Source organism: Aythya ferina (genome assembly GCF_964211825.1).
Source record: "Aythya ferina genome assembly, chromosome: 2".
NCBI lineage: Eukaryota > Metazoa > Chordata > Aves > Anseriformes > Anatidae > Aythya > Aythya ferina.
In genome coordinates, this window is record NC_140297.1 from 122,926,458 (window position 1) to 122,951,972 (window position 25,515).

General features: G+C 42.1%; 1 protein-coding gene across 1 annotated transcript in view; it reads left to right on the top strand.

Annotated features, from left to right (window-relative positions):
* The window catches only part of CLVS1 (clavesin 1), a 101,837-nt gene that overhangs the window by 64,331 nt on the left and 11,991 nt on the right, over window positions 1-25,515 (top strand). The window contains exons 4-5 of the mRNA XM_084509281.1: window positions 21,936-22,046; window positions 23,135-23,370. Of these exons, the coding sequence (XP_084365407.1) occupies window positions 21,936-22,046; window positions 23,135-23,370 (347 nt within the window). The remainder of the gene's footprint in view (window positions 1-21,935; window positions 22,047-23,134; window positions 23,371-25,515) is intronic.

Below are 25,515 nucleotides of genomic sequence, written 5' to 3' on the forward strand. Positions count from 1 at the left end.
ACAACACAGAAAATACATTGAGCAGCTCTAAACGTTGTAACTGAGTGTTTATTACAGTCTGACACTCTGATTTTTTAGAAAATATACTTTTCTGCCTTTCCAGGAGTAAAAACAAATACAGAAATTAAGACCACCAGAATAAGGAAAGTGTTATATCTTCTAGGAGACATAGTAGTCCATGTGACCTCTTGAGAATCAGCATTTCACTTTCACCTCTAAACAGATTGACATTTTATTATATAAAAAAAAAAAGGGATTCTTCAATATATCGTATTTTGGTGAGGTGAGTTATCTTTCGTATCCTTTTAAGCTTTCACCCTACTCTAAGTCCTACTAAATACCTGGTAATATCAGGAGATCCAGAAGTACTGCTGCAGAATGTCACTGAACAGAAAGTGCTGAGTTCTTAAAAGGCAAATGTTTCTGGATGAAGTGATGTTTTCACTTTTCTTGCAAATTATTTTCTTACAATCAATCATCATCTTTTATTCAACCTTCTTTCACCTCAAAAAGCCCATGTGTCACAAGCTTGGAGGTGAAGTTAAAAAAAAGAAATATCTACTTAGTGAAAAACAAGTGAGTCTTTTGGAAAGTCCTGAGTTTGTACTTGTAAATGTTCAACACCAGAGATCTGAGACAGGTCAGGTTCTCAGGCAGTCCAGGGAGAGCTGGGTCCTGAGGTCATGGTCATACTGCAAAATGTGCTCAACTGCTCCCAGCTCCAAGGATGACTTGTAAAATCATGCATTATATAAAGCAATGTAACAACCAACAAGGTCATAAAATATCCTGCTTATTTATTTATTTATTTATAAAACTTACTGCTTTTTTCAGTGATCAAAGCATTGACTAAAGCACTGCATGGGGGCAGAGGTCTCACTGAATTCACTAATATCTGATGTGAATGTAAAATTTTTGAGGCTAGCACTGAAATGTTCTTGGGACACACATGGAGTTACACACAGGATAGCAACTGGAGCAGGGAAGGACGTTGTTCTACAATGTTTGGGATCCTGATTCATATTCTCAGGATAATAATAGGCTTGACAGCTCTCACAAAAAAAAATATTTCTCTGTTTTTTTTGTTTGTTTGTTTGTTTGTTTTTTAGCAAAAAATTCTCCCACAAGACCCATAGAGTCCCAAAAGGGAGTAAAGCATTACTTGCTTCCCAGTCGAGCAAGTAGTGAACTTTTGACTGCGGTAATACTGAAATCTACTGAAGAGTCAAAAACAGCAAACCAGAAGTCATCGTGATATCCCCTTTCCTCAAAACAGAAATCATCACGATATCCCTCCCCTTCTCATAGCAAACACTGACTTTCAGGGACGGTGTTGCAGCTGGTGGGCTTCCTCCTGTTTTATTAAAGAAATTTTAGATAGGAGAAAGAAGACAAACCTTACAATCTATTCCCTGGCAGGCAAGCTGAACTCTTAGGATATCAATACTCTTCATATTTCCGGTTATTTTAGTTCATTCTTTTTTCATTGATAGATTGCTAGGGTGGAGAATCATGAATGAATTGTCATTAGAGAATAGATGTCTTTAGAGACAGAAAAATCTTTAAGGAAAAGAGTAGATAAAGGAAGACATTAATTGGAGACAGGGAGAGTGCTCTGGGAACATGTGATTATATTTTTTTCCTCCTGTTTCTTACTCCTTCCTAGCTGTCTGTATTTGACAATTGTCAGAGACAGAACATTGAGCTAGCTGGATCTGGCTCAACAAGAACTTTATTGTGTTTTTATGAAAGGATTAAAAAAAATAAAATAAAATAAAATAAAAGTAAAAATAAAAGTATTTGAGCAAAGAATCGTTGAGTTCCTGAGTGTTTTTCTTCTTTATAATAACCCTGAGGCAAAGAAAAGACAATCAGAGATCACTCTGGTGTCAGCAGCCAGCCATTAACACCATGTAAGTAGTTCTAGTGAACCTTACAACAAGCGAGGTCAAAGGATGGAAGAGAAGGAAGCAATGTTCAAATCTAGTCCTAGGATGCGGGGAATTTCCTACTCTCTCATTTTCTGCTTTCCTTGATAATAAACATGTGAGGGACTATTTATTTACCAAACCTAAGGGCACCAGAGTCATTGATAAGATGTGGAGGCCCACCTTAAATAGTTGCCAAAGCAAGAAATCCTTTGAAGGGTATCATTCTTCTTTGAAGAACAAAGAAGACAGTATGAAGGAAGAATATGATGATAGACAACCTCAGAGAGGAAGATACCCTGGGAAGACTTCCAAAAGATGGCCTCATGTGAGACCATTGACTGCAATGGGGAGTGGTTCAGATTGCAAAGGTAGAGTTTTCAGTGCAAAGTGGTATTCAATGAAAAGTAAAGCAAAGGATGAGCTGATTCTCATGCAAATGTCCAAGATGTCAAGCACTGTGAGACTCACCTGTCAGGCATGTTTGATTCCCTTTCATATTGTCTGATGAATATTCACCCCTGGTGGTCTCATATCAAGGCAAGCTGCCAACAATTCTTCTGGGCCGCTCCCAATAAATTAAGTCCTTCAAGGTAACACACAGTTAACATTCAGATTTTTTTTCCATTTAAATATCAGATTATTTCATCTTCCCAAACCCATGACAGTGAAGGCAGCTTTTAAAACCCACTATCATGATACTGCCATTGTTTCACAAAGTCTGATACCACAATAAAAAGAAAAAGCAGATTCATTAGTGGTGTGTATGAAACTCTGAAGTTCTCACAGATAAAACCATTGCAGTCTGTTTAGAATATGAAATAACATCTGCCTTCCCTCCAGCACCCTGCCTCACCATTACATCATTGTGTATGTTGGCATGTCTGGAGTCAAGACATAAAATCTTTCATGGCATGGCAAAAATGCATGACTGACATCTTCCTTCTTGTCATATAGCCAGTTCCACTGAAAACACACCTGGCTTGTATTATCCATAGTAAAATGTACCCATGAAATCCAAAGCTGAACCAAAGATTGGTGAATTGAATGGAAAAGTTCCTAATTTTCCCCAGTAAAGTCAGACCCATGAGCACAGTGTCCTTCAGAAGTAGTTTGTCGTTTTGACAACCCATTCTGTAACATGAACCCCTTGGAGCTGGGACTGTACTTTGGAACTACAGTTTCCACTGACATTAAAGTCTGTTATAAAACCAAGATGCTCATCAAGCAGAAAGAGACGACACACAGCAACTTTCCCTGCTTCAGGCACTGTCAAGTGTTATTCAGGCCCTTTTCTAAACAGAGAGACTCTATGCATATCTTCTGTATGTAAAATGTGCATGCACTGCATTTTAATCTTTTCTTCAATTATCATCCATAGATTTCTATCCTTCGAATTCTGTCTTCTACAAACTTCTAAAATCTTCTAAATATATAAAAATATTTATTTCTAAATAGTACAGACACTCTTTAGAGTACAGACACATGATTGAATGTGTATAAATTAATGAGATTTTACAGGTTACCATATTTTATTTGGTAGAGGTGAAAAATTACAGTGTACATGTTGTTAACCCACCACAGTTCTGTGGAAATCAGTTTAGGAAACTCAGACTTACCCAGTGTACAGTCACAGAAGTGTCTGTGATCGACACATAGTAGTATCCACCTCTCATCTTGTGGTTTTCCTCTGCTGTCAGTCAGGAATACTCTTTGATGTTTCGGTGCAAAATGCAGCATGTTCACCTAAATCACCCTGGAGAGATTTACTTGCAATGTTATAGGCCAGGTGTGATGAGGGATGGTAAACAGAAGCTACAAAGAGATCATTAGAAGTGATGGGACAATAACCTCTCTTGCTGTTTCAGAAATGCGCCTCTGTTTTCATGTGTTGAGTTTCACTTCACAGTATTTTTTTTTCCTGTGTCTCAGCAGAGACAAGGCTTTTTGTTTTGTCTGTATGTCTTTTGTATCATAAAGAATTAGTGCATGCAGGAAAGTGCTGTTTTCCTTGGCTTCCAACTGGCTCTGCTACCTTCATATTTTGCTAGGACGATCAGACACTTCTGCGGTATGCACTGTTTATTTAGAAGAATACTTTACAAAGCAGCAGGGAGGAATGAAGCTTTCAACACGGGGCTCTAAAAAAGCATGGGAAGACAATCAAAATTAAAGACAAAAATAGCAGTATTGCCCAGGGTTTTGCTTCAACAAACTTAGCTGAGCCAGGACAGGAGAACAGATAATGGGAAGGGTGAAGGAGTAGCAGTAATGTGGGGAAAAAATTCATTTCAAAAAAATTAGCATCAGGTCTTGGTTTTCAGTCTGAATTTGAAACTTGCAGCAAGCATTTCAACATACCAGAAACAAATATTCCCGATCTGATAGACAGTGATTTCCTGAAGGTGTAGAAAAAGTCAAAAGAAGTTAGAGCAAGGAAATGTTATCATCCCACTAACTTGCACCTCTGCCTCCAGCTAGTCCACATCACACCGGCAGCTTGCAGAGAAGAGGACAGAAGAGGTCAGAGAGAAGGTCAGAGAGAAACTGTAGGACAGTATGACGTGTGTGTGTGTGTATCCCTGAGTGTAGAACAGGTCGAGCCACAGGGTGTGGAGCTGACCCTGGGAACTGTCTCAACATGGGTGCATAACTTGTGATGCATCCTGGAGAGGGATTGGACCTACCATAGGGAGCTGAGTCCTGTACCCCTGCCATAAGCACCAGGGCTGTGCTTATCCCTGGCAGTCACCGGTATTGAACATGGATGATACTTTTGCAGTAAGAAAGAGGCAACTATGTGACCGCTTTAAACTCTCTTGTAGGGGATCTGATTCCAGAATATTTTAATTCCAGTTGTGCTTTATCATTGCTGAAATTGCTGGTACTACCACCTTTATATTTTTTAAGGGTTGCTTGATTATTGTCCTGGCATGTTTTTATTTATTTATTTATTTATTTATTTATTTATTTATTTAAGGAACAAAGAAACGGGTTAAAAATAACCCCCTGTTTACTAAAACAAGAGAAAACCTATGGAGCAGTGATGTGCATAGATAAACCCGCTATCCTTTCTTAAGTGCACTCTTTCCATGAGCAGGTAGTCTGCTATTATCAACAGGGTATCTGAAGCTGGAGAAATGGTCGAGTTGTGACAGTGCCAATGGGGAGAACTTGTTTTTCTGCCTTCCTTTTCTTCCTTCCTTTCTTCTCTCCCTTACAGCTGCTGCTTACTAAACTGGTTGGTCTCTGTAAGCAGTGTGGGAGACCTTATTCTTTTCCCTGCAGGGGAACAGAGGCTGCTCCTGCCACTTTTAAAAGAGCTGGATAGAAACTGCTGCTTCACATTTCCACTCCAAATTGTGAGTACAGCAACAATGAGCGTATTAACCTGATGTGGGTTAGATTGATTGAAGAGTGGAAGGGACCATGAATCATTTATTACCAAGTGGCTATTTTAAGGTCCTCCTACAAGCTCTCTATTTTCCTACCACTTCTCTTCCTAGGCACATCTGTACTGATTTTTAACGCAATTCAGGATCTAAACACCAATTAGTCACCAGTGCTCAATAAGCTCCTGGGATGCCCCGTGCTGTCACCTGGACCTGTGGAACTAAGCTGCAATATCCATGCCACCAGTTCTGCCACAGCCATGTCCTTCAGTTCCTCCTGTCACATGTGTTGGTGCTCAGCTGCCTCAGCCTGCACGGGTACCCTCTGTGTCTTCTTCCAGCACACAGCACTGTGGTTCTTGCCTCTGGGAATTGGAGAAAACCTTCTCCACCCACTTCTTTGCATGTGTCCATCTGGTGCAGCAGCCTCACTTACATCTGAGATGAGTCCACTGCACATCGACATGACTATGGCCCACTGTTATCACTACTAATATCATTTCACAAACTGTACTAGACTTAGAATCATAGAATCATAGAATATCCTGAGTTGGAAGGGACCCTTAAGGATCATCAAGTCCAACTCTTGACACCGCACAGGTCTACCCAAAAGTTCAGACCATGTGCCTAAGTTCACAGTCCAATCTCTTCTTAAATTCAGACAGGCTCGGTGCAGTGACCACTTCCCTGGGGAGCCTGTTCCAGTTCTTGCGGCTTTGCTCTGTCTTGAGACACCTGTGAGGTCAAAGTGACTCTGACAGCTGGCTGACAAGCACAAGCGTCTTGTTTTCAGAGGTCATATGACCTCTCAAGCCTCACTGCTGCCACTGTAATTTCACAATGCAAAATACAGCCCTGTATATGACTTACACCTACTGCACATATTTTCTCGGTATCGCTTTGAAGCTGCTAATTGAGGGTTGGTTATGTACAAATTTCCTTACAGGTCTTCCATCTGAAAAGTCTGCTGGGGGAGGCATTCCCATAGCTTTCTCTGGAATCTTCTGAGATATTTCTGTAAATTTTACATCCTTATTTGTTTAATTTACACCAGAATTTGTAGTCTATTCTGAGTTAGTTGAAGTCTCCAGACAGGATTTTTTTTTACACTTCCCCTCCATCCCTCCTCCCCCAATCTAACATGATTTATGTATCATGGTATTGTTTATACTGTCAAATTTGTTGCATTTCCATGTCAAAAACCTCTGGCTTCAAGTGCAACCCAATGACTTTCTGAGAAAATGATTTCCTAAAGAGATAATGATCATGCACAAATGGATGCCCCAGTTTCATAAGGTCACCTCCCAGAGTGTTGCTGTCCTTTCAGTTTCTCATTAGAGACATTGTAAAAGATGCCAGGTTTTAGGTCATTCATATGCAAATGAAACATTTCAACATTTTTGCTTGATTTTTACATGATCCATAAGAGCATTACTTTCACTTCTACTTATAAGCTTCTCCCTAAAGCAATAAGTTTCTCTTATTGTAGCTTGAATTATGGCAAGACAAACTTTGTAGGTGAGCCATGAACCATCTCAACTTTCATCTCTGTTCCATACTCTGTTGATAGTTCTTGTATTCCCTCAAAATTTCATTGGTTTCCTCTTCAGTTGCTGTCAATACTGTGAATGAATACAGTGAATGAATGTGATCTCTGAAATCCAATATTTGGCACGTTTTTAACTCTGTAATAAGTATTAATTTTTCCCTCTGGTATTGTTATAAGTTATAAATTTTCCATGCTTTTCTACATTTTTCTTTATCCATACAGTTACTGACATAATTCTACAATGGAATAAAGTTTAACTCTGTAAGACCAGAGCTTCATTAACTCCTACTATCATTGACGTGTCTTTGCTGATATCGGTGTTCCTGGTGCACCTAAACATCATAGAAAATCAGTCCATATCCTTCAGGTGGACTTCAGGTGAACAGACTGTGCTGTTTAATATTGCTTGCATGAAGAAGTCTTCTTCCCTCCTCCAGTGACTTCTGCTGATGTTTGTAAGAGTCTAAGCAGTGACGTGATCCTTTTCTGAATGACAGATATCATCTTTCATAAGTTGTTTGTCCATTCTAAGTTTCTCAGTGGCTTGGGTTTTGGAGGCTCCCATGGTGACTGCTTTATCTATTCCTCCCTCCATCTCATTTGCAGAAACATTGTGAGTTTCTTTTCATATCCGTATTGTCAAAGCAACATCTAACCACCTCAAACTTCAGGAAAGTCCCTCTTTGCTTTACAAATGTTGACTGCTTTGCCATAAGTGTATTCTAGGTGTATCTGTAGATGTTTCCTTGAATGATTTTTCCCAGAATCTAATTGTGATCTTATGAGAAACTAAATGTGACTCTCAAAATTTCAAAACAGTTTTTGAAATCAGTCACAAAAAAAAACATTTAATTTTTACTTTTTTTTTTTTTTTTTGTAATGTCTGTTTAAAAACATACACCTGACATGTTTCACTTTACCTTGAGAGTAGTACTCAAATTGCTATAATAATCTTTCATAATTAGCCTCCTCTGCCTAAGTTAATGGGGAAATATTTTTAACAACAAAGGTGCTTCATAATGTCTCAGTCAGAAATTAAGCTGTATTTTCATGGCCACTTCTGTCTTATGGATACAGACTGAAGTACAAGGCAAAATGACTCCAATTATCTTCTGCAGTTTGAAAGAATTCCAGTGCTGGCAAGGCTTTTAACTTCTATATTTTTTTCTTTAGAATATTTTTTTTGCTGCTTATTTTGGGAAAATTAGTTGTTAACTAATCACCTTGAGTGGAGAATTTGCAGTGTTCAGTGATGGATTTCATACTGAGAAGGCTTTAATAGCCTGAGCTCCTCCACAACTCAACCAGTAGGTGTGTTGTCAGTGGCCCTTATCTTAAATCTTCGTGCAAAAATGTACTACACAAAAACACTAATGCAAATATATTAGAAATGAGTATTATTGTTTTTTTTTTTTTTTAATAAAATAAAATAAAATAAAATAAAATAAAATAAAATAAAATAAAATAAAATAAAATAAAATAAAATAAAATAAAATAAAATAAAATAAAATAAAATGAACCACAGGTCAAACATCTACAATGACTCAGAGGCAGCATTAATTTCTCACTAATGCTCCCACACAAATTTGGCTTTAGTTGTCATCTTCAAATGCTTTCCAAAATGAAGGATTTCCAGCAGAAATTGGTTATTTCTTACCAGAAATAACCCAGCTCTACTGGAACTCTATCCAGTGAACAGCATTGAAAAAACAAAACAGAACAAAACAAAACAAAACAAACTTTCCTAAGCTCTGATTCTTTTCTGAGCCAGTTACTGTTTTCAATAATAGAGAGGTTTTAATTAAGTTGATGGACATAAGTGGGATGGATATGCTTTGGAGCATGTGTGAAATACCATAGCAGCTAAGAGGGAATGCAGCTTTTCTGATTACTTGTGTTCACCCAGCACATTGCTGATAACAAGGAAATCATTCTTGGAACAATGGTTCAGAGCAGAGAGTTAGCGATACAGATTTTCTCTGGTCTGAACAGATTATTTTCTTTTGTTTATTGCTGTCATTTATGCTCCTAGTATGAGTTTTGTGGCTAAGTGTATCTTAAATCAGCCTTACCTTCCTGCCCACTAGTCTATAGTAAATTGTGGTGTATTTTAAAGATGAAAAATGCTTCAGAATTAGATGGAAACTGCAACCTGAAGTGCTGAGTAACCAGAGTTCAGTCAGTGATGTCTGTAGAACATGAGCAAGTAAATTCCAGAGCAGGGATAGTCTGATAACTGCAGATGCATGCATACATCTGGTGGGCCTTTTGCCACAAGAACATGCTTCTGTCTTGCTTTCAGCTCGCCCAGGTCCCCTTCTACAAAGCTTCTTTCTAGTTGCTCGGTGCCTGACCCCTGTGCACAGGGTTGTTCTGTCTAAGACAAAACACTTTGCATTTGTTAACATGTGTCCCAACAGCACATTTTTTTTCCTCATCTATCAGGATCCCCCTGCATAGGTGACTCTCTGCCTTAACCTCCACCATATACATTGTCCCCCAGAGACTGATACCCTTATCAAAGTTCTGGGAGTTAGTCGCTCCCTAGCATCACCTATTTCATTTATAAAATGTTACTGGCTACAGTATGAACCCCAGAAAAAAAATAGTAAATAACCACAAGGCAGACTTTGTACCTCTGATCTCAGTATTTTAACCTCAGCAATGTGACCAATGTTTCACCCACACTGTATTCCACGTCCCAAAACTAAAAACTCAGCAGTTTGCTAGACAAAAAAAATATGTGACACTATGCCTAAATCCTTGCTAAAGTTGAGGTAAGTGACATCCACTGATTTGCAAAGGCCCTGATACTGAAGCAGGGAGCAGTAATAAAACGTTTGAATTCTAACAAGGAGGATATGAGGCAGCATGCCTTCAGGTGGAAAGAGTTCTCAGCAGGAATCCTTCATAGGAGAAGACACAAGCTGACTGCCCTGTACTTACCTAGCAAATTTAATGATCTCCAGGGATATGACACAGCACACTCCCAGCCTCTGGAAGGAAAAAGCCTGATTCATTGAAGGCTTCATGTAGTAGTGCTTAATGGGCAACTTCAATCCAATCTGAGAAGAAAGAGAAGAAAATTTGTAGGTTTTTCTTTTATCTGAAGTGGGTGAGAAATGGGATCGCACCTTTCTGCTAGCTTACTAGCCACAGTTATAGAAAATTCAATGCAGTCTTTTGTTCTTGTTGTTGTTGTGTTTGTCTTATTTTTTTTTTTCTGCTGTTAACATAAGAAAAACTAATATTATTTTTGTAAGAGTACTAGAGGAGAATGGTGGAATTTTTAGTTTAGAGACTGACATTGTGCTGCCTAAAACACAATTAAGAGCAACCTTTTGGGGTATGCACTGCAAATGCTACTAAAGCAGTAAACAGATAGCACCCCTCAGATTCCTCCTCTCCAAGGACTCTGTTGGGAGCAGGTAATCATATAGAAGAGGCCAAAGGACTGAAACAGTGTCCTGGAATTATGACCCTGGTCTGATAGCCGTGCTTGGCTGGTGACAGTTAAAAGGCTGGGAAGCTGCACTGACAAGTGCTTTGATTGCAGGGGAAGCAGGCGATCAGGCCCAGTCAGCATGGGTTTATGAAAGGCAGGTCATGCCTGACGAACCTGATCTCCTTCTATGACAGAGTGACGCGCTGGGTGGATGAGGGAAAGGCTGTGGATGTGGTTTACCTTGACTTCAGCAAGGCTTTTGACACCGTATCCCACAGCATTCTCCTCAAGAAACTGGCTGCTCTTGGCTTGGACTGGCGCACACTTCGTTGGGTTAGAAACTGGCTGGATAGCCGGGCCCAAAGAGTCGTGGTGAATGGAGCCAAGTCCAGTTGGAGGCCAGTCACTAGTGGCGTCCCCCAGGGCTCGGTGCTGGGGCCGGTCCTCTTTAATATCTTCATCGATGATCTGGACGAGGGCATCGAGTGCACCCTCAGTAAGTTCGCAGACACCAAGTTAGGTGCGTGTGTCGATCTGCTTGAGGGTAGGAAAGCTCTGCAGGAGGATCTGGATAGGCTGCACCGATGGGCTGAGGTCAACTGCATGAAGTTCAACAAGGCCAAGTGCCGGGTCCTGCACCTGGGGCGCAATAACCCCAAGCAGAGCTACAGGCTGGGAGAGGAATGGTTGGAGAGCTGCCAGGCAGAGAAGGACCTGGGAGTGATGGTGGATAGTCGGCTGAATATGAGCCAGCAGTGTGCTCAGGTGGCCAAGAAGGCCAACGGCATCCTGGCTTGTATCAGGAACAGTGTGACCAGCAGGGCTAGGGAGGTGATCGTCCCCCTGTACTCAGCTCTGGTGAGGCCGCACCTCGAGTACTGTGTTCAGTTTTGGGCCCCTCGCTACAAGAAGGACATCGAGGTGCTTGAGCGGGTGCAGAGAAGGGCGACGAAGCTGGTGAGGGGCCTGGAGAACAAATCCTACGAGGAGCGGCTGAGGGAGCTGGGCTTGTTCAGCCTGGAGAAGAGGAGGTTCAGGGGCGACCTTATCGCTCTCTATAGGTACCTCAAGGGAGGCTGTAGCGAGGTGGGGGTTGGTCTGTTCTCCCACGTGCCTGGTGACAGGACGAGGGGGAACGGGCTAAAGTTGAGCCAGGGGAGTTTTAGGTTAGATGTTAGGAAGAACTTCTTCACTGAAAGGGTTGTGAGGCACTGGAACAGGCTGCCCAGGGAAGTGGTGGAGTCACCATCCCTGGAGGTCTTTAAAAGACGTTTAGATGTAGAGCTTAGGGAAATGGTTTAGTGGGGACTGTTAGTGTTAGGTCAGAGGTTGGACTCGATGACCTTGAGGTCTCTTCCAACCTAGAAAATTCTGTGATTCTGTGATTCTGTGATTCCCTTGCACCTGCACAGGCAGCCAAAATCATCTTCCTGGTGCTATCATTTAAAGCTGTTTTGAAGTTGGAGTTAAGGTTGCAGTGAAGCAAGGCAGCAGGGAATAAGAACTGCGAACTGGAGGGAAGTTATGCTGTGAAAACAAGGGAGCTGTTGCAGGGAGTGTAAGCACATATTTTCTTTAGCTAAGATTGCAAAGTTTATGCATCATTTAACACTGCCAGACTGATAAATGCCCCGATGCTGAGCATTGATGTGATGAGCAGTGTTGGCTGTCAGTTAACACTGCTTTATGTGGTGCAGACTGCACAAAAAATAAAAATTAAAAAAAAAAAAAAATGGCTAAGTAACACACTAAGAAATTTAAAATCCCATTATCACAGTACAGCTTCTGGGGGGCTATGGCTCCAGCTGGCTTTTACCAGACCTCTAGGAGTAACCACTGCAGGCAGAGATCTGAACTCCCAGCCTCTGGCCAGGGTTGCAGGTAGGAGAAAGTAACTGGTGATCTCTAAGAGTTCTGACTGATCACAGCTTTTAAGGCAGGTGGATATCACCACAACTAGTCCAACCTATGAAGCATCTCAGCCTCTCAGTGAGTTCTGGCATATGCACATACACAGCTGCATATGCACACACAGCTGCAAAGTCTCACTGGGGCAGTGAAACCATGTGCGTTAGGAAAACCTTATGTGAAGAGTCAGGATCATACCCCAAAGATTGTGCTTTCAATCTCCACCCTCCAGTAATCATAGAAATAGTACCAAAGTGCAGAGAACTATATATATATAGCTTTTTCTCCCACAAGCCTTTTGAGAAATCACTTCTCCACCCTCCAGTCCCCCAAACCGTTCGCATAAAGGCTTATGTAGCTCACTGTTGAAACATTTGAGCCCAAAATGTAAAACACTGGCAAAGTTATAACGATTGCAAATGGCACATCAAATAGTCTTAGCTATTGGTGATGCTACTAGCATTGCCTGATATAAGGACCATGGTGGAAAATATCAGTATGTTCTCTGTACTGCATAGTGCAAGGCTCTTCTCTGCAAAATGGTCTTCATACCATTCATGTTTCTTAAGTGCAGGGAGTAGAAAATGGCATGAAACTTAAAATGCTGCCTGTCACTGTAAAAGCAGCTTTCCTAAATAACATGTTTTCCGCAATGGAAAACCATGTATCTTTAGTACTAATCATATTTTTTTGTTGTTGTTCTCAAAACATATTTCAAGGACATTCAATCAGGTTTCTTATTACTAAGGCACTACTGCATTATTAAAAAAGTAAAAAAAAAAAAAAAAAAAAAAAAAAAAAAGAAAGGGCAGACACAATGAGATTGTATTTTATTGTGGAGTTGACACATTGGTCTGCTCCTGTCAGTTTAGCCTTGTGACTATCTGGGACTTTGCGAAACACAAATACATAAAACAAGATTCCCTTCAGCATGGAGGGATACAGAAGCTAAGCAATCTTACTGACATATTAGAACAAGGACAGAGATCGAATCATGCAAATAAAAAGGATTTTTTTTTTTTATTATTATTTTTTCCCTAGGCTTTTATGGTTTGAAGAACAAAAGGTTGTACATGAATCAAAGGTGCTGCTGCCAGGTGCTTACCTAAGACAATATGAGTTGCCTGGTATTGAATCCTCTCAGAGCTGGGTTTCCAACATTGCACACACATTTAGCGTTATGTCTCACTTCAAAAACAAAGTAGGTCAGTCTTCATCACCCACCCATGCACACACACAGTCCTGTAGAAAGAGACAAAAGAATTGCAAAATGCCTTCGCCAAGTGTACACTGAACAGTGTACATTCATCAAGGATAACAGAGACCATAGAAATTATTTTTGAAAGTATTTGTGTGACATCTAGGTGAAGGGACAACTTCTTTTTTAAAATGAGGTTCCAATTTCAAACAAAGAAGCAAAATCTGAAATTCTTAGTAAAATAAGGTGGAAATCTAGCTTCTGTTTAGCAGATGACCTTGAGAAAAGAGGTGCTAGAAGCCTACTATACCTCTTCAAGGAGCTGTATTGAAAAGTCAACACAATGATTTTCTTAACTTCTTTCTAGACACACAGAAATTTACCAGAAAAGGAATAATCTGTCAGTTTTTTATTAGAGTCATATTTTGTTTGGCAACAAATGCCAACAAAACACTTCTTTTTTTTTTTTTTCTTCCCTGACCTTGCTGGGTTATAATCTCATCACAATAATAGTTTATAACATCCTTTACATAACTCTCTATAAGTGAATGCACATGCAAAACTTGAAGATAATTCCAGGTTGTGTTCAAGCAAAGACACAGCAGACTTCTGTTGAACGTCAAACAGGTTGCTTAGGACTGTAAATAACAAAATCTCCTTTTCTCTAGCATCAGGTTTCAATCACAACACAAGTGTAATATGACTATATGATTTCTGTGTAACACCTTGGTGCTTTCATAGGCAAGATGAAAAGCTTTTCTGCAAAGTCAATAGGTCTCCTGAGAAGAAAGACAAGTGCCATGAGACCTTTTTTAATTGCTTTTCTTTGGCTGACTTTAACTAATGCTGTGGGCATTTGTCCTTACCATGACAGTTTGGCCTTCATAGCCCCTTTGCTCAGACACAGGGATATATTTGCAGAGAACAGGTATAGAAAGTGGTGATGTGATGAAAGTGTGAAGAAAATGTTGGTTTGGGACAAGAAATAAGCTGCTGTACATTGTCCTTTTCAGGTCTGCTACTTGACTCTTTCCTTTCAACAATCTTTTAAGTTCCAGAGGATTTGCCTTAGTGGCTTCTTCTCTGCCCTAACTCCTTCACTATCCATGCTCTGAACTGCAGTGTCCCACAGATCCATTGCCCTTCAGGATGTGTGCAAGGTCTGCCTATGTAAATAGAAATAGCCAGGGGGAGAAAGCTTTAAATCGGGTCAGCTAAGGAAAACTGTAGATTTTGTCTACATTGGTTAATAGCATTAATTAATATTGTTCAGAGGTTAACTTTTAAGAATTACTCCCAACTTAATATATATACATATATATATATATATTATTATTTTTCCAGAAGTGTATATGAAAATAGAACATTTTTCAGGTCAAGATTTCCGTGTTGAACATTTTAGTACTCCCTGTGTGTATTCTTTTCAATATGTAAGGAAGTTAAGGTGGTCTTAAGGTGATGGAAGATGTCCTAATACTGACTTTTACTATCATTGTTGGACATGCTCATTCTGCTTGTGCACATTTTACCTCAGAAGGCCTTGTATTAAAATCCGGCTGCAAGAAAAAACACTTTATCACTGCTTTAATTCCAGGTATCAGGGGAAGGGTTGGAGGAGTGTGACCTCTCAGAAACCTGATATTTGCACAGAAGCTTTGTTCTTCTGATGATTTCAAGCTACCAAAGCTACTAGGTCATTTCCAGCCATGGGCTTGGTAGCCCAGGGAGCATGGAGCGTCACCGCCAACTTGTGGGTACACACTCCAGCAAGCAGCACATGTGTTGGCTCAGCAAGCCTGGAGGCCAGGCTTGCGCTGTGCCCAGTGTGTTTTACAGTTCCTAATTAAGCCCTAAACTACTTTCAGCTTTGATGATCTTCCTACTGCTTTTCCCTTCCCCCACAACTAATTTCAGACTGGTATGTTCAGTGAGATACAGGAATAGAAGCAACGCAGCTTGTAGTCACCTTCGCTTCGGAAAGCTGGGGATGGAAGTGTTTCTGAGCTAGAGTTTACAGCAAAAACCAGGACAACGGAGATGATTTAGCCCAGTTTGCTAGAACTCACTGCAATGATCACAGCAAGTTTCTAAACTAACACAAAAAAATTGCCTCTGGCAAATTCTTGTCCCTTCCCATGTGCCCACTTGTTCCTATGACCCAATTTACACCTCCTCAGCCTAGTGCGTGGCTGTCACTCTTCCTGCTCAGCCACAGAGCTCCTGTTCTGGCTTTGCCTCTCTCTGAGCTAATCCAGAGCTAGTTGGTATGAGTTTGGCAGAACTCAGCCAAGCCCCTGAATGAACCTGCTGTTTCTTTTGTGATATAATGCATTCACCTTTTTAATCTGAAAGGAGCATCAGTCTATAAGTTGTGGGTGAAATGCTTAGAAATCAGTGGGGCAAAGCAAAAAAACAGCACCAGTGTATGGTGTCAGTCCAGAGGTGTCACTTCTCCTAGGATTTTTTCTATTATTAATTTTTTTTTTGAGCTAGTTCAGCAAAAGGTTCCTCGTAAAGAAGTCGTGAAGAAATCCCCCCTTGCCCCAAGGTTACAGGTTATTTTGTTGGACCAGATGATATGACAGCATGATTCTATCAGGACAAATCAAAGTTTACCGAGCAAATCTGTGTACTGTAACCTGATTTATTGGTGCCATCTGCCAACACCCATGAACAGATGCTCTGTAGGACCTCACTAACGTGCAGTAATGACTGGGAGAAACCCACCGCAAATGGCTGAATTTTAAAAGTTATAGAGTGTAGCAGGAGAGATAACAAACATAATGAAAAATGTCTAGGAGAAAGCATCCTAATGTTCATTTTTCAGTTCAATTTCCCTGACAGCAGTACTTCAGAGCATACTAATCTACATACGTGGGTATATGGAGTAAAAATAAACCAAGCACTCATATTTTTCTGTGATTTAGCTCCAGTCTTTTGCCACTGTATGTTTTAAAGAGATCATTTTGGTCTGAGCAGTTACTGTCACTCCTTCACAAGATCAATGAGTTCTTCCTGATTGCAAGAATCCCTTTTGCAGTCATAGTCTGGCAGGTCAAAACTGCCCTATTGCTAGGACTAATATAGGGCATATAGGGTCTTTTTCCCTCCTCTGCAGCAATTTCCAAGCCCTGTGTACCCTGTGTACTCTGAGGGCATGCCAAGGTAGAAGCAAACGAGTTTGCAATTATTGCCACTGGCAACATTAATTTTGCATTCCTGTCTCTTCGAAAACACAGGGGAGCAAAAAGAGATAACGAAAGGAAGAGCAACTTGTCCAGATGGAGGTGTGAAACGTGCCTGGTCTCTGAGCAGAGCCACGCTCGCTCCTGCAGCCCTGGGGATGCTCAAGAGGGATGGGAGCAGCCCAGCTCCAGATCCCTGCTGTCCCCAGCCCCAGGTCCCTGCCATCCCCAGCCCCTCCCACCCCTCCTGCCCTGTGTGTCCCCAGCTAAATACTAGGCTCCTAGGTGTTGTATTAAAATTAGAAACTGAAGCTGTAGTGATTGGGGTGGCTCTCTGCCTTCTCTCCTAACCTGCATTGTAAGACAACCTGCTCTGTCCGCACCAAGGGCACTCATTCAGACATGCTCAGGAAGATCTTTTTAATAGACACAACCCATCCAATACCTGGCAAAGTTATAAAATCAGAGAACAACAACTTTCCATCACTGCCACTCTTCCCGAGGCTAGATTTGGACCCAGGGTTGGAGAGCTGAAAGTCTTCCCTCTTTATTGTGCCAGTCCATTAAAATCATCCACTCACAGAAATTCTCCCGGGAGAAACTATCACTGAACTATTAATAAAATCTTCCAGAACTATTAATACGGTCTGTGGAAGCTTTAATCCACTGCAGGGACTGATTATGTAAGCACACAGGCATGAGGATGCTGTTTTCAGCCTCAGTTTGAATGACCTTTCAGTTTAAACAGTTTTGTTTATGATTGAAATCTGCCTGAATCTAAAAGAAACTATTTTCATTCAAAGGGGATTATATTTTGATTTGCATTAAACTGGCGAGTCTGGTCTAGATTAAAGAAATGCATTTGGATGGCAAGACGTGTGTTTGCTTATCTGATTGCAAAGGGTTGAGGCTACGAGAGCAGCTTAAAAACATTTGTGTCACAAAATTCAAATGTTCCAAAGCTTGAAATACGCTATAACTTGTTTTTTGAGCTTAGGTCATTGGACTATGGAGACAATTCACACAGTTTGAAAAGATTAGCTAGATTTGTATCAGGCTATATTTATTCCTAATTTTGATATTCCAAAGACTGTTTTACTCCTCTGCCACACTTTGGTGTAATGAGATGTTAGAAGATCATCTTGATTTTTAGCTTTCCGAGTCAAGCAGTTCAGAACAACAAAGCAGTAAAAGGTTTCTGATGTGTACTCCTGCCAAAAGAAATAGATGTCATGAAGGCAAGAACAGGCTTAAATAGTAAAAAATTGTCTCTCATTCACTGCATAGCTATCACTCCCAAGCTATTTAGCAGAACATTTTGTACAGGAGATTTTCAGTCTTAGGCTCATTTCAGTTCAGAAATTTCCTAGCACAGGAGGCCTGAGATGAAAAGAGAATCAATGAACTCCACATTTTCTTCTGCTCTGCAAGCTTGGAGACACTTTTCCAACCTGAAACAAAAGATGTATTGAATCTTGTATGGATGTTTGGGTGTCTGTGGCAGGTCAGCTCTAGCACTCAAGTGTTAACCGCTTTCTCTTCTTTGGGGATGATGTGGAAGGAAATCACTGAAAGGAGGTTGCTTTTTGTTTGTTTGTATGTTTGTTTTAAAAAAGGCAAATAAGGCAAGTAAGTCCTACCCAAAGCACCAGTTTCATTTGATCAATGGGAACAATTAAAACCCCTGTGCCGGGACGATTTTGTCTGTCTAGGTTTGCCCGTGTTATTTAGGAAAGGTGTCACTTCTGCAAGGTCAGATGTATTCCTTGTTTTAGTTGACTTTGGGTCCCAATGAAATGAAGACCTGGTTTGACTCTGGGATGAGCTAGCTGCCCAAGTAAGTATCTGCCGTCCTTTTACTGTTTCTTACCTGCTACTGCTGAGTAGCAAGCTAGCCAGATTACCACTGGGCTGGATGTGTTTATTCACACTGTAATTGCATCTCTGAGTGACATGAAGTTATGTCCAGCCTGGTTTTCAGATAAAATGGCAGTAGTCTACACAAATCATTAGGCTTGTTCCAGCATGCCATATTTTATTTATATCTTTGGCATAACATATAAATATATCTTCACAATTGGGTATTTTTAACAAGGAATTGGGTTAAGAAAAGGCTCCGTGATCCCAGGGTCCTTTTCACAGTAGGCTCCAGAAAATACACCTCATTATAAAATACACCTTCCTAAGGAATCACGAGACAGGAGAAATCAAAAGAGAATTCCTAAAAGCAAAAGCTCTCCAGCAGAAAATCAATTTCAGCTACTTTCACCTAGCCCCAGGGAAAGCAGCAGAGACACTAAGTGGGGTGTGGGAAAGGTCTCATACATCTTCCTAGAGCTGCACAAGACAGACCTCCAGACGAGAGCTTTTCTTTCCAAGACAGCTCTGCGCTAATTAGGGACTTCTGCAAAATTGGAATGCTGCAGCTCCAAACTGTCTGGATGATTCCCATATCAAATTTCTTTGGTTTTTAAAAAAATGTATGTTTTTGTCTTCTAATTGACAGCCTTACAAATGCAGGTGGACTGAGAGATAAAAGTCAAATTGAGCTTATTGTGCTTAACAGTGCAAGGAACAAAAATAGCATAAAGTTAAACACACAAAAAATGTTTTTATTATTATTATTATTTCTTGATAAACACACTGTCTTTTCAAAGTTATTTGTGTATTCTTTGGTGTATCATTAGAATGAAAAGACAGCCATTGCCTTAAAATAATGCAACAATAATGTTATGTGAGACCTTCCTGTAAGTCTTTATCTGCTGATGTGCCAGACAGAACCTAGTTTATGGACTTGACAGTCTATGTGGGGTGGACATAAAATTCATTTTCTGTGTAGGACAGTACATTCTCCTCTTTACTCAACCCTTTCCAGAGGCAGTCTGCCAATTCAAAACTCCAGCTGGTTGCTTAATTCTCAGCATGCCAGCATTCAGACCTTTTTGGGTAAGGTGGTATCATTAAGGCTGGTAAACATATTTGTAAAAAAAAAAAAAAAAAAGAAAAAAAGAAAGAAAAGTGTTTCCCAGTGTTTCCCTTTGGACGTTAAGCCTGACATTTCTCACTGAAGATTGTGATTGATATAATCTGTATACTCTAATGAGAAAGTAAAACAACTTTTCTTTTTTTTTTTTTCAAGTCAATATAATTCTCTGTGTCTTAAAGTCATTCCCATGCCTCCTCTCTCGTACTTCTTTAGTGTGCCTTACTTCACTCTCTTATTGACCTATATGACTACTACATCAACCTGTACTGTTATAGTGCAACTCGGGACTGCTGTGGCAGGTCAGTCCCAAAGAGCCAATGAGTTCAAGAACTCCTTTAGGGCTATGGCTTGTGGGATGGCAGCTGCTTTGACAAATATAGAAAGATAATAATAATTTAAAAAGAACATCCTGATATTGCTTTTTTTTTTTTTTTTCCTTTTAAAAGTATTCTGTGAAAAGTTTCAAATCTTCAGATTTTCATTCCTGTGTGGGAGGAAAGCAACTGAATATGTGAGTTTGGCATGAGAAAGAAATTTTTGTCTCTGGTCTTGTCTAAATCACTTCTGGGTTATCATGGGGTAGGAAGCTCCTTTTGGCTTCACTTAACATGTCTGAAGGCCGATGCTTATACTAGGTGGGCTCAGAATAAAGGCGTGATTCTCCACTGCTGTTTCTCAGGACTGCCCTGCTGAAGTCACTGCGACCTGCAGCAATCCAGTAGTTTAAATCAGTCAGAGCCGCATTGCAAAATTTTATCTAATATCCCAGCAGCATGGAAATACAGTCATCTTCACAGTGAATGAACACCTCCAAGGAGTATGTGTTCTCCTTGAGAGGGCTCCTGTGTTCTGGCCTGACTACCCACTGGCTTTGCACATAGAATCCAGTACTGAGATTTGTAATGATCTCAGCTAAACTGACACGTATGAGGTGTACAAGGTTTATACTTCTGTATTGCTAAAGAAAAGAGTATCACATGTGGTCCCTCACAAACATTAATAAGATATGTTTTGGTATGACTGCTAGGGCAATCCATGGCCAGTGCCCGAAGCATATAAGTAGTCCTTTGTATCTACTATGGGTGATAGGCAGGAAATGGTAGGGTGACTACAGAGTGCTAAACTGGTGAAATAATTTGACCTTGAAGCTGTGCAGAATCTACACTGAGCAGGTGTATAAGGGGATTTTCCATATTGTGTCACAAATCTACCTCATACCCCCACCAGCTGTGCTGTCTGTGATGCTCCAGATAAAGCCAAGATAAAGCCCTGGGACACCCAGCACTAATTGTGGGGGAATGAACCTGCCTGAAGCCAAAGCCCTGCAGGAAGAGACCTGGTTGTGCTCTGCCTGTCTCTGCTGAGCTGTGGGGGTTAGGAGCACAAGCAGGAGGAGGAAGGCCCTGTTAGGACCTCTCTTCGCCGGGCAGAGCCAGGCACCTCTCCTCTCTCTGGAAGCGTGCTTGCACACAGGAGCAGCAGACATCCGTCCCGCTGTTCATGCAAGTCAAAGACCCCAGGCTCTTCCCTGACTGACATTTGCTAGATGAGAGCATGGATACAAAACGCCTGTCGCAATACGCGGCAACCTTTCAAGGCGCGCCAGCAACCTCCTCTTCTATTAAGCGTGCCACGCCGCCCGAGCTGCTTCTGCAAACACCTCCCCGGCAGGACGCCACCTGCATCTTAATGCAAGAGGGGGTTTGTGCACAGCCTCGCAGCCAGCGCTCGGCTCTGCCAGTTTCCATGGAGCCGTCGTGGTGCGCTCCCGCTACACCTCCACTTATCAGCCTTTCCCACCCATCCTCCTCCCTGGAGTACGCTGTGCGCTCACCCCGAAAGGTCAGCCATTGTAATGATGATTTTAGCAGGAGGGAGGCGGGGAGGCAGCAGGGTGAAGAGGTGAGCTGCGTGCAGCACTGTGCGTGGGAACCGGGGGCTCGCCTTGCACACCACAATGAGAAATTAGAAAGCTTCCCCCTCGAGGGAGCCGCGCTCATCAGCCCAGCCTCGCTTCCCATCCCAGCAAAGTCGGATGGATGCCCTGATGGAGTGAAAAAAGCGTTCAGGCAAAGCGTCTGGAGAGCCTGCTTTAAATCATCAGCAATTGATGCGGTAGCGTGTGGAAGGGAGAAAGGACTGTCTGCTAAGAGCAGAAACTGATGCAAATGTTTCTGGGCTTCTTCCTCTTCCCATCTCCCTCCTGCCCCCTCCCAGCAAGCCCAGCACTCGGTTGCTGTTGCAGATGGAGAGAGACAGACTTCTTCCTCTAACTTTCATCCTATTGACTGCCTGGCTAAAGCACTGCATCTATTAACTGGCTTCCATTTCTTTCTTTCTGTAGGACAGCTTTCCTGCCCGCTTTGGAGGAGTCCATTTTGTCAACCAGCCCTGGTACATCCATGCCCTGTACACGCTAATCAAACCATTCCTCAAAGACAAGACAAGGAAAAGGGTAATTAGAAGGGGCTGGTGGAGGTGGGAGGCTGGAGGTCCAGAGGAAAGGAGCAGTCCCCTGCTTTTCCTCTGCATTTTTCATATGGCAGCAAAGAACAGCAGCTGTTACCAAGACTTACAGTTTTCAATGATCTGGGTTGGATCGATAACAAGAGACCAAAGAGTTGTTATCACTAACAAAGCGTAGATCCTTTCTAAGGGGACATGCTCAGGGATAGAGGTGAGATAGAGGGATTATCAGGCCTGGCTAGAGCCATCTGCAGAGGGGGAAACTTCTGCTCAACACTTTAATACTTTTTGTGGGAGTAAACATTCCCATTTTGCTTTTTTAGCAATTTGACTTTTTTCACATGATGCTAACTCACTTATTTGCACCAAAAATGTCCCTGCCTGTAGCCTGTTTGCTCAAGCTGCAGAAAAAGCAGGTCTTCCCCACTGAAACCCATATGAACTGTTGTCCTGCAGTCACATTACCTGTTTGTCCATGAAGCTCATGAAACCTCCACTGGATCGTCTTTCAGACGGTCCCATTCCCTGCCCTGGGTTGTGTCTGACAGAGGATATGGGTAATGACAGTCAGAAAGCAAAGAGGGACCAGAGAGCCCCATGTTGCTAAAGCAGCACAAAGTGGCCTCACGCTGTGAAACATCAGTCCCCGGGTACAGGGCTGGGTTACCCCTCAAAAGCTAAGGACCTATTCTTCACATTTTCTTTCAGTAAGCCCCGCTGTCTCCCTGTTCTTCCCACTGCTTTTGTACAAGGTTCTCTCCTCTCACGGTAACAATAGGTGGTTATTATTCCCAACTTGCACTTTCCCCACTCTGGTACTTAAGAAAATGACAGTGCTGTTCCAAAAGCAATCAAATCAGGCTTTTCACAAGTGTTTATGGTGTCAGCCTAACTCTTTGGCTACATGTACAAAAGCTGATCCCTCTCCTCCCAATGAGCACTGGGTGCTCCAGAAGCCCCTGCCTGAAACTGTGGTGTCAAGTAATGACACCCCATGTTTCACTAGTGCCGTTATCACCGTACTTACTGAAGCAAAGAAGAGATGATAACTATGAACTTTATTTTTATTTCTTAAAGATCTTTCTTCATGGCAACAATCTGAACAGCCTTCACCAGCTAATACACCCTGAATGCCTGCCCTCTGAATTTGGGGGGACCCTTCCTCCATACGACATGGGGACGTGGGCTCGAACGCTGCTGGGCCCCGACTACAGTGACGAGAACGAGTACACCCACACTTCCTACAACGCCATGCACGTGAAGCACACATCCTCCAACCTGGAGCGGGAGGCCTCACCCAAACCCATGAAAAGGTTAGTGCAGCTTCAGAAATCGCCTGGGTTTTGGCTTGCCTTAGAGGTTGGGTGTAAATCAGGTGGGAAGGGCTTGTCTGGCTCAGAAAGGGGCTGCAGATGAATTGGCAAATATTGACAGTCGGGAGCGCTTCACCCTGGGCTGAGCTCTTGACGTGGCAGGAGAAAGGAAGCCACTCTGTGGAACCGTAATTACTTGTCTGATTGCTGATTAGTGCGAACAAAAACAAGGGGAAACTAATGAGCCCCTGCGCAGAGCAGTCCACGGAGTGTATCACAGCAAAACGCTCTCCTGCACAGCACCGTGCAGCCGGCAGCACTTGGGTGCCGTTTTCTGCGAGTTGCTGTTGCTTCGGTGCCCGCTGACCCCGGCTGGTAACATTTCGCCTCGTTGTAAATGCAGTCCTTGTACAATGAGCACCACTGCCCTCTAAAGGAAAGCCGAGCTCGACTCGTACTGCTGTTCCTGCTCCCACCTTCCCCCTCCAGCCCTGCCGGTGCAGCGAGGCTGCTCTTTTAACATCGCTGCTTTTAGATCTGGTGGGTGTGCGCTGAATGCTCAACATGGCAGCTCTGGAAAATACAGCCCCGGGTAATTTGTGCTAATTGCAGTGACGGGGTGAGCAGCGTTGGCTGCCCAGTGAAGATCGCTGGGGCTTGTGGCCGTGAGAGTGCCACAGCAGGGCTGCCACCAGCTGTCCCCTGGGAAGGAGCAAGCAATGGCCGATGGCCGGGCTCCTCTGCAAGAGGACAACGTCCACAGTTGCCTCTCCCTCCACGCGGCGCTCCGCGAAACTGCTTTCAATGCAGATCGCAGCCAGGCTTTAACTCGCTGCTGCCACTTGATGAGTGCGGTGCTCACAGATGGGGTGTCACTCCCTGTGACAGGCAGCGGCCATCATTTTGTCACAGCAAAATCAAAGCTGACAACACAGACAAGCCAGAATGTCATGCAATTAATTTTAAAAGTCTTTCATCGTCAGAGGGAAAAGCAATGAGTTCTCGATGTGCAGCTCCCTCCCAGGTTAGAGGGATGCCACGCCGCTGCAGCTGCAACGCGAAGTCTCGTGTGGAAAAAACCTCACATTTAGGAATGGACATGAAGTGCTGGGTGTCCCACCTCTCCTGGGCTACAACCCTTTTGCAGGGTTGCAGCCACAGCATGAAGAGAGGTGGCCAGTCCACAGGTCTCCCTTCAGACTCCCAGCCAGGACTGGGACCCAGGATGAGTTTACAGAGCATGTCACTGAGAATTCATTTTTAAACAACTATTTATTTATTTTTTGAAAGTATTGACATTTTTTTTTTTTAATATTAGCAATGGAACACACACTATATGACTTTAGAAAGATGCTAACTAAATATTACACTACTATTAAAATATATCACAAGATTTTACAGTTCTTGTAACCTTACAGAAATAAATCTGTTATTAGCATTATTATAATTATTTAAGCTTTAAAGTGCTAAGAGCTGTTCACAGGTTAGTGGTAAATCTTTGCTGAGGATCAGATCCTAAGCTGCTAAGAAGTGAGGGTCTCGTGGTGCCCTCAGGGGAGAACCTCAGCTTGAAAATGAGTGCGGTGCCAGAAAACCCTGCCTTGGGGCAAAGCCTTCTCTTATAATCTGTTCACGATACAAAAGTGCATTAATACAAATATGGTGAGTGGATGAATCTAATTTGTCACGTTGCCTCTGGGCAGACTAGATCTAACTTTTAGCCTAATTTCGTTACTCGGCAGTTAAGTGAACCATCTGATCTTCTACCCCATGGTCATTTCTAGCTGTTGGAGGTGAAAAGTTCACTACTTCTATGGATTTCCTCCTATGAGTATTTGCCTCAATTCTTCTTCCCCTGAAATTACTTTTTGGCCTAACTTAAGGTAAAAGCTTACACTAAAGAAGCATAATTGCATGCTTTATTAGATTTATTAGATCAGATTTATATCAAAGGCCTGGTAACAGGTCTGCAGACTTCTACCAGCATTACTTTTCTATATACATCCCCCCTGGCTCTTTAGGTTCACACAGCTTTAACAGAATGAGAGTCTTGGGCTATGGCTGAGATTCCTGGGAGCTTTACATGAGCCATAGGTGGTCTCCTAACATTAGTCTTCATCTCAAACATAATTCCCTCTCAATTGC